This window comes from Lycorma delicatula, chromosome 3 (assembly GCF_047948215.1).
Source record: "Lycorma delicatula isolate Av1 chromosome 3, ASM4794821v1, whole genome shotgun sequence".
In the NCBI taxonomy this organism is placed as follows: domain Eukaryota; kingdom Metazoa; phylum Arthropoda; class Insecta; order Hemiptera; family Fulgoridae; genus Lycorma; species Lycorma delicatula.
Window position 1 is genome coordinate 97,701,651 of NC_134457.1, and position 15,077 is coordinate 97,716,727.

General features: G+C 26.6%; 1 protein-coding gene across 2 annotated transcripts in view; it reads right to left on the reverse strand.

Moving 5' to 3' along the window:
* Positions 1–8,122: 8,122 nt before the first annotated feature.
* Positions 8,123–15,077, reverse strand: part of LOC142321806 (uncharacterized) — a 140,811-nt gene continuing 133,856 nt past the window's right edge. For both annotated transcript variants that reach the window (XM_075360208.1, XM_075360207.1), the window contains one exon: positions 8,123–12,372. In XM_075360208.1, the coding sequence (XP_075216323.1) occupies positions 12,269–12,372 (104 nt within the window). In that variant the 3' untranslated portion in view covers positions 8,123–12,268. The remainder of the gene's footprint in view (positions 12,373–15,077) is intronic.

The window sequence follows — 15,077 nt, forward strand, 5'->3', positions numbered from 1 at the left end:
ATATATATATATATTATTATTATTATTATTATTATATTAAGTTTACTAATTATTTTCCTTGCATTTTCGCATAAAAATATTTTAAATATCAAAATATGACATCAGGTAAACCATCATAATTCTACAACAATCCAAAAGCAATGTAACATTAAAAAAAGGAAAATGTCTCCAAATCATCATTGCAGGCAATGTAAATTTTATTTAAAATATATTCCACTTAACTTATTAAAAAAAACTTGAAAAAGGACCACCAAAGTATATTAATAATATACGTCCACACGAAATGGTGAACAAATCAGTCCGTTTTAAGAAGATTGAGAATTAATATTAAAAAAATATGTATGGGTGGAATAAGAAGTTTTTGAAATATTTTGAAATTCTCCTATGCTAACTTAAAGTTACAACTTCCTGGTACTTATATTAGAAAGAAGAGGTCGGACAAGAAAGTGAGGTGAGATCCATAGAGGGACTGACTAGATAGGATATTTATAATCTTTACCAACACAATTCTTAAATCCGATTACTTGTCCTAATTTCATCCAAGTATGTATTTTTTTACACATTTTACTGTGTAATGTCAAACAGTTTTACTATAAATAGAAATTCAAAGAACTGTATAAACAGGCAGCTGACCTTGGCATTCAAATAATTTGTGGACGTATTTATTCAAAAATATAAAAGTAATGGAAAATATATAAGAAACTGTTTATTTTTCATAGAAATACTTTTAATATACAAAAACTTATTCATAGAATTTCTATTTATGACACTTGAACAAACAAGAAGGGTCAGTGTAATAACACGAATTACCTTGTTGACCTTGTTAGTCATTTGAAATTGCTTATTCTATGTTGTAAAAATATAAAATAATTTTATACTTAATTTTATTTCTTATCTTCATATCATTAATCTCAATTTTTCAATAGATTCTATACTGATCTCCTTGAAGGAATGGTGGAATCTATGCCTTTCATCCGTAGAGTTGAAAGTGAATGAAAATCCAGAAGCAGAAAATTAAGTGAACGGCTAGAATTCAGGCATTATCAAAAGTTAATAAAATAATTTTATTCTTAAAAATCTTCGCAACAACTCTGATCATACAAGTGGGTTAATAACCATGGTCTACAAGTTAAAAGAAACTTAAGACTGAGTTAAGTGAAACTTAAATCTCTTTTTTATGCTGAATCTTAAAATCAAATAAATTTTTCTCTGCTCCTTAGATTTTTAATTATGACCCTTCAAAAATATATAAGGAAAAGCTTAAGTTTATGATTTCAATTTACATTAGTTCTGACATTATTATCTTCAATATCCTTTATTAAATATTTCAAACGAACAGTTTGTTATTGAACTCAATATGCATGTCTGTATGTGTGGCATTCTATGTTGGATTTTAATTTATATTTCGGATTCGGTTAAGTTTCATTAGAGAATTGTAAAAATAAAATACAAATGGCTGTCGATTTCACCTCAAAAGGCCGCCAATATTAAAATCTTACTATAATCATTATGCAATAACAGTGTAAGCTATCAAGTTGGTTCAAACACACTAATGTAAGGTTTACTAAAATGCATAAAATATACAAATATCAATTTTGTAAATGAAGTGTAAAATCTCAAAATGGCAGAATATAATTTTTTTATTAAGTGAAAAAAATACACCATAAAACCACCAAAACACTAGGTAAATAAATTGTAATAACTTAGCCTACATAGGATTCCAATAGAAATTTATTAAAACCATAACAAACTCATTTGTGCCAACTATAGATTTTATAAAGAATTTTTTTAATTAAAATTAGAAAAATGTGTAACTTTTTAATTCTAACTGATACTGAAAAGAAACCAACATCATTTAATAAATTATGATTAACTTACTTCAGTTGATTTGATCGGCCACCAAATAATGGTCATGTGAACTAAGGGAACTTTAAAACATAAAAATAATTCCTTAAAGACTATTGTAACTTTAATATACAATAATTTCATTAATGACCTTATTCACTAATTATATTACAATGACATATTAAATATTATAATTATTTACATATATATAGAGAAACTGCATTAAATCAGTAATACTCAATTCTTTTTTTTTGTCTTCAGTCATTTAACTGATTTGGTGCAGCTCTCCAAGCTTTCCTATAAGTGCTAGTCATTTCATTTCGGCATACCCCTACAGCCTACATCCCTAAAAATTTGTTTTCCATATTCCAAGCATTGCTTGCCTGCACAGTTTTTCCCACCTATATCATGCCTCTGTCCCTCCAATATCAGAGCAACTATTCAAGGATGCCGTAAGATGTGGCCTATAATATTTAATAAACAAACTAAATTAATATTAATAAAATTACTAATATTAAATAAAATACTAAAAAAATAAATTACTAATATTAGTAATATTATTGATTTATATTAAATATATTACACAAACATGTAATATGTAATAATCTAAGAAATAGAAGTTAAAGATAATTTTGTTAAAAATGAATTAATAACTGAGAGAACAGTAATAAAAATAATAATAATGTTCGTTTGGGAAAGTCTTACTTAGACTTTCCCAAATCAGTTTTGTAATGCTTACTATTTCAGACTAAAAATAAATAAAATGTAAATTTGCTCCAAAATTTTCCAAGATGTATTTTCCAAAATTTAGAATTTATCTTTTATGTACAAAGAACCCTTCCATTTATAAATACAACAACAGTAGTCACTTATGATAGATTCAACCCATCTGCCTTAATAATGTTATTCTATTTATCTTGATGGAATATTTTTCCTCACTCATCCCTCACAGTATCCAAATTTGGAAAGAAGAAGTGTAGAGGAGAATCTGAAAAATTAATTTTCAGTGTCACTCTGTGGCGCAAATTTTTATAATTCACTAAGTTACTTTAACAACAGATCAATATTGTTAAATTTTTTATTTTTTGAAATTTAAAAATTATTTACTTTACAACTGCATGATTAATTAAATTGTTTATCATTGAAATGATAATTTAGCAGCTTAGCCAGAATAAGGATTAAACTTTGATAAATTCAACAAAATAGTTCAATTCGTGTACTGCCAGCAAAGTCTTGACTTTGAGTTGTCAGAATAAATCTAACATACACATTATGTATAATACTGATTAAAACTTGCTACTTGCTTTAAAACAGCTTAATTTATAATGCAACTTATCCAATAAATTGAAATTAACAAAAATCTGGCAACTATGTTAACTTTCCTACCAAAACTTAGCTAAAAGAGTTAAAAAAGTATTATTTTCATCACCGTTTTAACTTGCTTTATTACTTCTAACTTTCTTTTGTATCAAACGAAAAATACTGTTGAAATCATTTGTATAATCATGGTACTCCATAAACCTCCATGATGCAGTGGTAGCTTCTCTCCCTTTCATTCTTCTGGATTCGTTTCATTCGCCTGGTTCTGGGATTGAATCCAAGTTAGACTTGCTATTTTCTTATGTTTCAAAATTAATTTTTCATTAGTAACTACAATTGGGTTGTGAGCTTGTAGTAGTTAAAATAAATAAATAAATAAAGATTTTTAACACTGAAGGTTATAAAAATTAGCACAAATTTAATTGTATTATAAAGTTTAGATTAAAACATAAGTGAAAACAAATGAAATTCAGTACTATTTAAAAATAAATTAAGTTATAAAAAAAGTAAAATTCACTTGTCTCACTAGTCAATAAAGTGAAAAATTATTTTACCTTTGTATTCAAATTTAGAAAAAAATAATAAATTCATGGAGGTTTAAAATTATAAAAAGTTAGAAAATTTCATAAAACACCCTTTTGAAATGTAATGGGAAAGTAATTGGTTATATTACCATATTACCCTGCAAAATTTAGTTAAGGGTGGAAAATATTCTCACTCACAAAGAGAAATGTTTTCTTTTAATTCAACTTTGTAAATTAAACCTGCAAAAAATTAGAAAGATTTATTCAAAAAATTAATTTCTCTTTTTAGAATTGGACTTAAATGAGAAATTTATTTTCAAAAATATTGTCAAAAAATATTTTATGGTTGTATTACCATTGTAATTATTTTTTTATCAGCTAAGACGATCTTATTAAATTATGAAAATTGGACAGGTCTGGAAAATTTGCCTCCACTTCCTCACCTTCCACAATTTAATGATAATTTTAAAATGATTTTAAATATTCATAGTTTTAATTTTTACTTCCTTGTATGAAGTAAAGGAAGTATTGTTATCACGAAAAATTTCGGTATACAGATTTCAACGGAAATATCCATTTTTATTATTCCTGAATCCATTTTGGCATGACATCTGTATGTACATATATATCTTGCATAACTCAAAAACAATTAGCTGTAGGTTGTTGAAATTTTGGATCTAGGACCGTTGTAATATCTAGTTGAGCACCTCCCCTTTTAATTACAATCGACTGGACCAAAAGTGTCCAAAAAAGCCCTAAATCCAAAAAAAAAATAGGATTTTGGACTTTTTCTTAACTGCAGTAATATAAGCCCTCATTGAGAGCATTTCAACTATATATCGTGATATCGTTATTTTCATTGGTTGCAGAGTTATAGCCAAATAAAATTTAATTAATGAAATATTTGGATCTTACAAAGGTAAAGCACATTGGTTCGAATCAGACTTCATATCCTTTTTTTTTAATTTAAATATGTTGATTTATTAATAATAATTATTAATCTCTAATTAATTCAGTAATAACAGTAAATGAAAAATATGAAAAAATATCAGAAGTTATTAATGAAATAAAACTTTATGTGCTTTTCATTTTTTTAAAAATGTGTAAATTAATAGGCACAAAGGAAGTCATGTGGTGTACACATCAGATTTTTCTATAATATAACAATCAGGAAAAAACTAGTTACTGCCTTATATTTATACAATGTAAACAACTCTCCAATAATGTGAACTCATTTGTGTACTCAATTTTGTTTAAATATTGATGTATAAATGTTCAGAAAGTGGTGAAAATTTAAAAATAGAATTATTCATCCATGAATTATTAATTATTTACGTATTTTACATCCTTGAAAAAAAATTAATAAAAAGAAATGTTTAATATGGAAGTACAATAAAAAATTAAAAAAGTCATAACCATTTATAATGTGTTTTGCGTTATTTTAATTAAATGTTAAACAACACGCCTGCCAAAAAAAAAAATATTGCTGACTAACATTGCTCTTAAATATTGGATATATTAAAAGGAGTGCAGGTGACAATTTTGTTTATAGTATATTATGATCATTAGACTGAGAGTGTACATGATCATGCAAAAATTAGCCTTCGCCTTCAACCTATTAACAAATACCCTGTTTGAATTTTGAAAATCAGACGATTGTTTGCAGAGATATAAGGGCACCCCATTGCACTTCCTAAAACAGCACCCCAGGGGCATCCTGTTTGTTACCAGTTGATGGTGACAATTAGTCTAGCCTTGCATAAGGTACTTGCATCACCTCACCACTCTGACCTCACACGTAGTCCCTATGGGAAGCCCATTTATTAAACAGAGATTTTTTTAATATATTTCATTTTTTTATTCAATGTAAATTTAATTCTATTATTTGTGTAATATTGTTCTTTAAATTGGTTCGAATTGTTCAGTTCAAAACCAGATTACACAGTGAGAGGCTCACAGTTCACAGTTCAATTCATTAAAGTTTGTGCTTCAACTGGGAAATCTGCACTACTACATATATAATCATATATCAAAATTGGTTCAGTCATTGAGCAACTGCAATGGAACAAACATACATACACCCTAAATTTTTTACCCTCCTTTTTGGGCAGTCGTGTAAAAAATAACGATAATTGTTTATTAGAAGTAATAATAACTATATGATTTTCATCAATTTCTCAACAATGAGTGTTCACAAATATTTAGTTCTGCTTTTAATTTAAGTAACCATTCTACTAGTCACAATCACTATGTTGAATTATTTAATTTGTTAAATATTATTTTTATGTTTGGCAGCTAATGCAGTTCATTATGCAGCTACATTCTTTTAACAGAAATCAGTTCCAGATAACAGTTAAATTATAAAACCTTTGCTGCACTATTTCTTTGAATCAGAGGAAAATTAAAGCCTTTGGCTGGTGATCAGGGGAAGGCAAACAACTTGAGTATAGGAAAATATGTTAGCATGTGTCAGTCAAAATTCTACTGTAAGACAGTTATCATAAATGCTATGAGTAAGCTGTATAACTTCTCGGTTGTGAAACACCAGACTAGACTAAAACTATCAGTAGTATTATACGCAAACAAATTGTTTTTTCTATCTGTTACACATTTAAATGAGAACTGCTTGAAGAATATTAATTGAAAAAATCTGAAAAAATTGTCAAATATGATCTTTTGATTAAAATTTGAAATTAAAAAAAAAATTATCTCAATACATCAACTGTTGGTCCTTTATTATTTTTTTTTAATCAAGTCTGAAAAATCTAACTTTCATCTGACCATTAGTGAACGTGCATTTCACAGTTTTGCCACCAGACGTCACAGTAAAAGATCAAAGCAGAATTAAGGTTATGTTTTTAAAATTCAGTTCAGACTAATTTTACAAATTTCACTTTGCCGGATTTTGTATTTGCTTCATGTGAAGTTTATCTATCATACAATTACAAGTTTTGTCAACAAATCACTAACAACAACATGAAAGAAAGTTGTGTATTATTATTCACATTCCTGAATAAAGCGCATAAAAAATATTATATGGCTAAACAATATTTCTTTATGAAAACTTTTGCATTTGAAAAATTTCAGACAACAAAATGCTTATACTGAAAACAACTGAGTTAAATGTTGCTCCTTTACAGAATAAATAATTTACCAGGTAAATGTTTTGAATTCATCTCTTTAATACTAAATGACAAGTGAGAGATATCGTTGGTATAGGACAAACTGGGAAAATTTTATTGCAATGTTCTCATACTAGAAATATCAAGCATCTCATCATCGAAAAGTTTTATACTGCTTAGTGAAGAATTCCATTTCAATATTATTAGTTACCTTTAATATGATTGTTAGATCATTTACAATTGCTGTCTAAAACTTTCATAATTATAAATAATGTAAAGACTTTTTAAAAATACCCTATAAAAAGTTATGTGATAACAGAAATATTTTTCAAGATTGTAGGACTTCAGATTGCCCTATACCAACCACATCTCCCACTTGTCGTTCAGTATTAAATATGTCATTCCTAAAAGTTTACTGAGTTATTCTGGTTTGGAGTAAAGTACTGGCGTACTGAGATACCATTAGTTTTTGTCGCAGTGCAATTTTGTAAAAGATGGCATCTTCCTTTTTACATTCGAAATGTTTTTGATTCACACGTTTTGCACCGTTATCAGGTCTTTACTTCATGATTTCCTAGCATAAGTTCATCTCTGCTATTGATATCTCCAGCAAATAGCAAATCCTGAGTTTGTAAAATCATTGATATTCACTGATAAACACAAGTTTTAACAGAGATGGCATAATTAATTTCCATAACCAATGACAAGACAACACATTATAAAACAGACAAAGTAGAAAACAAAATAACTTTAAAATTAATATAAGGACTAGAATTACACACAACTGTCCCATAGGTCCTCATCATCTTCTATAAATTAGTTTAATGATGCTATACTCAGTAATTTCCTGCCAAAAATATTTTCATATCTCTTGAGAAATATATTTCTGCACATTAGTGAACAAATAAGATTTATGATTATATATGATGGAGCTCCAGTATAATTCAATGTGCATGTAAAGTTACTGTTGAACAACATATATGGTGAAAATGGATAAGGAAAGGAGGTTTCATAAAAATCTTATCTCCTCTTCACCCAATTTATTTTTGTTCATAGAATCATATGATAACATATCATATATTATCAAACATATATTAACATATCATATATTACACACCTTCTGATGATGGTTAGAAGTCACAAATGCTCTATATGTCTTTTGGGTTTTTGCTGATGAAGGAAAACTGTAATTATAAATATTTTTATGACACGATTTATTTTAGTTGCTTCATGATCTACATGACTCGCAATGTTATTTTCACCTATTATAAATATAAATTTTTCTCGGTAATATAAAAGAAGCATGAAAAATCAAATAAAACAACATTTTATTTTTCAATATTAAAATTAAACAAACAGTAATAAAGAAAGGCATTTTTTATTACACTATTATCTTAAATATCAAACATATTCTAGATTGCACATTAAATATATAATTTGGTTAACTATTTTTAAAAATCATATACCTAAAACAACACCTAGTCTAATGAATCAGTGAAGCAAATAATAGGAGCTGTTGATTTCTATCTTAGCAATAACAACAAAACTGAACACTTTGTTATTTATCAAATAAAAAACACAATATTATTTACATCTGATAAATAACCCAGTACAACTTAAGAAGAGCCTGTTTTACTGAATCAAATTGTTATTAGTCCAGCACCTTAAAAAACTAGGTTTTCGGTAATTATCTCTTTGGAATAAGAAATATTAACACTTTTTTCTTTTGAATAAAAACATCACAAACGAGAGTACATACTTGTAATTTATTTTTTAAATAAGATGTTTAAATTTTGCTTCCTTTTTGCAATAATCCAGAAAACCTATTAATTTATTAAATATAAATGAATATTTAGAATATATATTGAGAATTTCAGGAATCTTAAAATATTTTATGGGTGTGAATTTAAAAAAAAAATTAAAAAAACACCTTTTCCAAGAGTTTCATTTTAAGTAAAAATTAAGTTATTTTACCTATAAAAACATGAGATAATTCAGTTTACATTTAATGTACCACATACAACTTCAACATTTTGCATCAGTTATATTCATAAAAAATTATAAAATATTTTCACTTCAACAGCATATTTTTATTTAAATAGTTTGTCGTTAATGACCAAAGATAAATAAGAAATAAATTATACTGAAACTGGTTTCATAGTATGTAAAAAAAGTATAATCTCCATTGCTATCAAGATGTAAAACTTAGTAAATCTTTGTTAAAGACAATGTAGAATCTGATGCTGCTAGAGCTAGAGCTTTCTAGCTGTTAAGTTATTAACAAACATTTATGGATCCATTCTAGTAGTAAATCTTACCATGAAAACATCCAAATGCTTAATCTTGGTCCAGAGACTGCAGTCAGTACAGTGATGAAATAAAAGATCTTTAAAGTAACAAAAATATCTTTTGCATCCATATTGATGCAGTAAGAATTCAAATTTTGAAAAGTTGAATATTTAGAGATTCTTAAGAGGAAATAACATTTACAGAACAAAGTCGGTGACTTGGAACAGATACTGAAGATTAGGGATCATTAGGTCTCCAAAAACAAATATGAAGTGGAGGTTGTTGAGATGTTTACATACACAAAACTACAAAATTAACACCTAAACAACAATGTTGTTAGAGTAAAGAAACCTGTTGAGAAGATAATGGAATGTGAAAAGGTGATTTTTTTTTTTTTTAGTAAAGTAGTACACAATCTTTGGTTAATGTTGCTTTTACATTATACTGAAATTTACCCTTAAAGTATTATTTAGAGGAATTATATGTAATATAATTTATAATACTCGTAGTTCAGAGACTAGATTATGAGGTTAGAAGAAAAGAATTATATTTCTTTTAAATACAGTAATAAAATGAAATAATAGTAGTAAAATAAGTTACAGAGGGCAGTAACTTACTATTTGCAAAAGTTGTAAGTAGTAGAACTTGTATCTGATGGGTACAACAATAATTGTTATGTCTTAAGTGAACAAATCTGACCTGAGCACTCTGCCTTAATGTATATGGACACTTCTGAATAAAACTAATCGTTATATTATTGTTCATTCAAATAATAAACAAGTACCAAAAATGTATTGTAGTTATATCACAATAAAAATATGTATAAATATTTTGCTTTTGGTCCAAAAACATTATAACTTTAAAAAATCACTTAAAATTAATTCCTATTCTACATACAAAGTATATGTGTGTATTTGTTTCAAAATATATATATATATATATATATATATATATATATATATATTCATATCAGTAATATGAAATCTTTCTCATGTAGCAACTTTGTTTATTTATATCTCATAATTCATTTTTTTTGTATTCATGTATCTTTATTTTTTTGTAAAATAAATTTATTACATTTTAACCTCTTACCCTAACATTATATTTACTCACTAACTACAAAACCTACATAAAATAATACAGAATTTGTGAGTAATATTATAAATTCTTTAAATGAAAGTTTTATGTAATTCAAAATGAGTTACTTTTTAGTTTAAAGATTAGCATTTAATTATATTTATCAATAAGCATATTTTTATAGATTTTTTTTTATTTGACTGTTTTTTTACATTGTACACTGTTTTGTCTTCATTAACCGTATCAGTATTCTTCAATAAATATTAAGTTATTTAATCCCCCTTATTTATAAATAAAATTAATTATTTTTCAAAAGAAGTTAAAAGCAATCAGTGAATAGACATGTTGTACTGAATTTTACTAGAAATAATTAGGAGGCTGGCTTTACCTGATAAGCATTACAACTTCAATTTGGACTTTTTGTACAGTAACCAGATAGAAAATAAAAGTTCTTTAACAAGTCTGTTAACAGGGCCGAGCTATCAAACCTCATAAGTGCAAATAATATAGTAATCCAAAGATATAGTTGCAATCCTAACTCAAATAAAATGAAATTTTAAAAAAATCTATATTACTGATGAATAAAGTACCTAGGTTTAAAAACAGGAAGAAAGAATTATGGATTTTTCAGAAAAAAGAAGAGGATAAAGTGACAAAAGTTTTTATCTAACTAAAGAAGATCGTGAGTCAGACAATCTCACCTAAAGGAGTATCTCAGTCCCATCTGTGTGAGATTCATCCCACCTATAATCTCTTGGGAGATCAATATACCTTTCCCCAGGATGCAAGTAACACTTTACTGATGGTTGATTTTTATGATACTAGCATAAATTATTTGCTAAAACAAACAGCTTTACTTTCAAATATTAAAGAGGTGAAATACCAACGTGAAACTCAAACTTCCTTGAGGAAAGTCTTTCTCCATCTCCAAACTTGTGTTAACATGTAAAAATAGCCAACGGAAATATCTAATTTGTTCAGCAGTCCCAAATTGTAGCATCTAATGGAAGTTAACCCATTAATGCACATTTGATGTAAATGTATACATTTATAATTTAAATCCCTAAATTATTTTACAATCTTACAGAAACACTCCAAAAATCACTTTTTTTAATTGAAACAATTTGCAAAAAATTATACTACTAAATTAAGTTTTGTTGACTTATAAAAAAACTAAAATGACAGTAATGTCATTTATCACATCTGATAAAAAAAAGTGAGCATTGAGATGAATTTGGCTTTAGGTGAGCTTTGTTATAAAACACTGTAGAAGGACTGAACAACTGTACTTATATAGAATTTATAATACATTCCACAGAAAGTAAAAAGTTATTATAATAATTAATGAATTATACATTTTGTTTTCTATCCTGTAAATTACATCACTATCATTTTAATTAATTCTAGTTCCATTTTTAAATAAATAAATAGCGCAAAAACACACTACATTTTGGTGGATGGAACTATATATTGTTTTTAGGTTTGTATTGTTTAATGTAGATTTTACTGGAATAAGTGTATTAAGTACTATTTACAGCATTTTTTTCCCACTTGTGCGAGTTATTGTTGTGAACTTGTGTGTATGACCCTTTCTCATGACACAAGCAAACAAATGTATAAACTATTAGATAATTCTGTATGGATTAATATGACAAAATATATACATTTACATTTGCTTATAGTACAAATTACATATTTTTCTAATTAATATTTCCATAATTCTCTCAAAAACCTTCTCTTTTTGTTTTGTGATCTTATGGAAACACTCTCATATTAGCAATTGTTTTCTTTATTGGTTAGATGTTACTAAAGAAGAGTTTTGTTATTATAAACATAATGTTTTAGAATAAAATTGATATTTATAATTTGTATTAATTACATGTATAAAACATGCAAAATATCATAACAAAATGAGTATTTTCTTCAAAAAATACCCATAAATAGTCCATATTGCATGTGAAATATTATCTTATAACTAAACAGTAAAATATTATTATTTGTTCCTCTTAAAAAGGAATTTAAAATAACAAAAAACTTATGTATAATAAAGAGTTGAAGATAAAAATCAAATCAGTCTTAGTCATCCTTCTATTAGACAGGATAAACATGCGATTGATACTCTGGTAAATCATCATCTTGCCTCTTTAACTGTCGATAATAGCTGTAGACTAACCATATGCAGTAAAGTGAAAATACTGAAACAGTACAGATTGTAAATTAATGATGTATCCATTAAAAATTTGATAAAAATAAAGTATTTTATTAATGCTTATTATTACATTAGTTATACTTATGCAGGTGCAGTGAAACAGTTAAAAATTCTAGCTGAGAGGTGTATAGATTAGAAGTTAATAAAAAAATTTATTTGTGCTAAATTGACTGGTGCAAAACACTCAATAAACTGTAATCTTTTACCAAAGAATTTTAAAGGGATATAGGACTGGAGATATAGAAGATTTTTAGAAGAACTGTATACAAACAAAGTGATGATAAGTACTGATTGTAAAAGAAACATAAGAATGGGAAGAAATGTAGGACATAAATGTCACCGCTTCTCTTCAGTATTTATGGAAATAATATCAAAGAAAGTCTTTGAAAATCAATGTATAGAAATTTAATAAACATGATGGTATAACAGAAGGAGAGAATTTAAAAATCAGTTAAGATAAGCACTAATTGCAAAAAGTAAAGAAGTACTTGTAATGATAAACAGATTCCAAGAAAAAAGCTTTGCGTGTGAAATGAGAAGAAATCATAAAAGACAAAAATTATAAAAATTTCAGAACAGATTTTAAGATAATTGTAGAAAACAGAAGAAACTATAAGTTTTATCCATTTTATAAGTATTATTATGTCTAATGGATCACACACAGGAAATAAAGAGTAAGATAGCTTAAGGCAAATTAGTATTCATTATATTTAACAGATCCAGTAACAAACAAAAAATGCAAAATAAAATTGAAAAAGTAGTTAGTTCTATAGAGAATTAAAAAATGGTTTATAAAGGTATGTGTGACCTTTTGAAGCATAGGATTTTGAAAGGGAAGAGATATTTAAAAAGTTTTAAAATTTAATTGTGAAGGAATAAAACTGATAAAATAACTAGCATATAAATACAAAGAATCATCTTTACTAAACAGTTACTGAAATATTAAATTGGAAAATAAGAAAATATTCAAAAACGTTTATTTTTTTGTTATTTAAAATCTAAAACTAGGTGGTACTTTTGGTTGTAAAATAATAAATTAGGGAAATCCTTTTAATTATTATAAATTTAGGGATAAAACCTTTGAAATTGCCCATCTACTTTAAAATTTTTAGTAAAAATTGTTTGTAAATAGTGTCTGAGCAATTTCTTCCTTTTCAGTTTAATGTAGAAGTGTTTAATTAAGTAAAGAATGATAAAATATATTACGTGCTACAAGGAAAAGAAATATCAGTTGGATATGAAATATACTTTGAAGAGGAGTCAACTTAAAAAAAATATAACTGGAAGAAAGTTGGCTGGAAGAGATAACTGTGGAAGAAGTTAGGGAATATTAACTGATTTTAATAGAATAAATAAATTACAAGGATATGAACAGAGAAAGTAAGAATAATAGTAAAAGATGCTGCAAAAGGTTCTACTGGGAATTGTCTTCAGATTGACTTTCACATATGTTACAGCTTTATACTGTTTATTTACAGCTATCGTGTTTACAGCTTTATATTTACAGCTATCATGTTTACATAGCGACTTATCAGATGTAATATCTCATCAAAACTTCAATAAAATATCAATGATAAGAAAATACAAAAATTAAATTTTTTTATATAAAGCATCAATTTTAAAATATCAAGATTTTCATTATATATAGAACATGGGTAGTATTTCATTTCTTATGTTTTTCTTATCAAATAATGAGACCTTAACTCCTTCACCTCTATTTATGTGTACCACTTTTCATACTAATCACTTTAAATTAAAATCATGCAGATTATTAGCTGATAGAATTTTTTCATTTAAGTTTCACTGCATCAACCAAAGTAGTAAATAAAGTTTACTTCTACTTCCAATGTAAAATTGCAAATTATAAAAATAGAAATGTAATAGATCATAGTAACACTTCAAAAATTGAGAATTATCACTTTTTTTGTAATACAATATTTAAATATTATATTCTGCTTGATGTACAATAAAGCATTGTATAAATTTTATCAGGAATGAGTAAGTGTGTTACTCCTCAGGTAATAGAAGAACCATCCCAGTACTCGCCAGAAAAGATGAAGTCTTGGGAAAACCTTGACCAGAGGAGCATCACTGAATACAAAATAATTATTAAAGAAAAGAGAGAAAAGTGGTTAAAGTTCATGTTATTACACAAATAAAAACACAATACATGAACTGATTCTTCTTTCCCTACTGTTTAAAGACAGCCTGCACAAAGTCAATGCATTGTTTTCTTGAGAAAGCAGTACACTGATTTCATGCCTTGTAATCATTTATCATTATATGTTTTCATGAATATGAAGCATGTAAATCATCTGAGAAGTAAATGGCATTAATCTGTGTTGTTTTCTCTGATAGTAATAATGTTATAGCCAGTTTCTTTGATGTATCTAGTACAGTATTATGAAAATTATCTGAACAGAGGGAATTTTTTGTTTATTTTCATGTTATGGCTACACTGCTTGACCTCACCTATTCTTTAAGTTTCTGTGTAATGTGAGGTTATTGTTCATTGGCTATTTAGCAATTTTCATGTTATAAATTTTTTTTTTGTGGAAGTTATTTCATTTTTATTATAAAATCATATTTTTTGTTTTGTGTGTCTTCAGTATATAATAATGGAATAACTCCAAGAAAACATTCAAAGATTGTTTCTCTTTCTGAGCATATCAGTATGACACAGTGACAAAT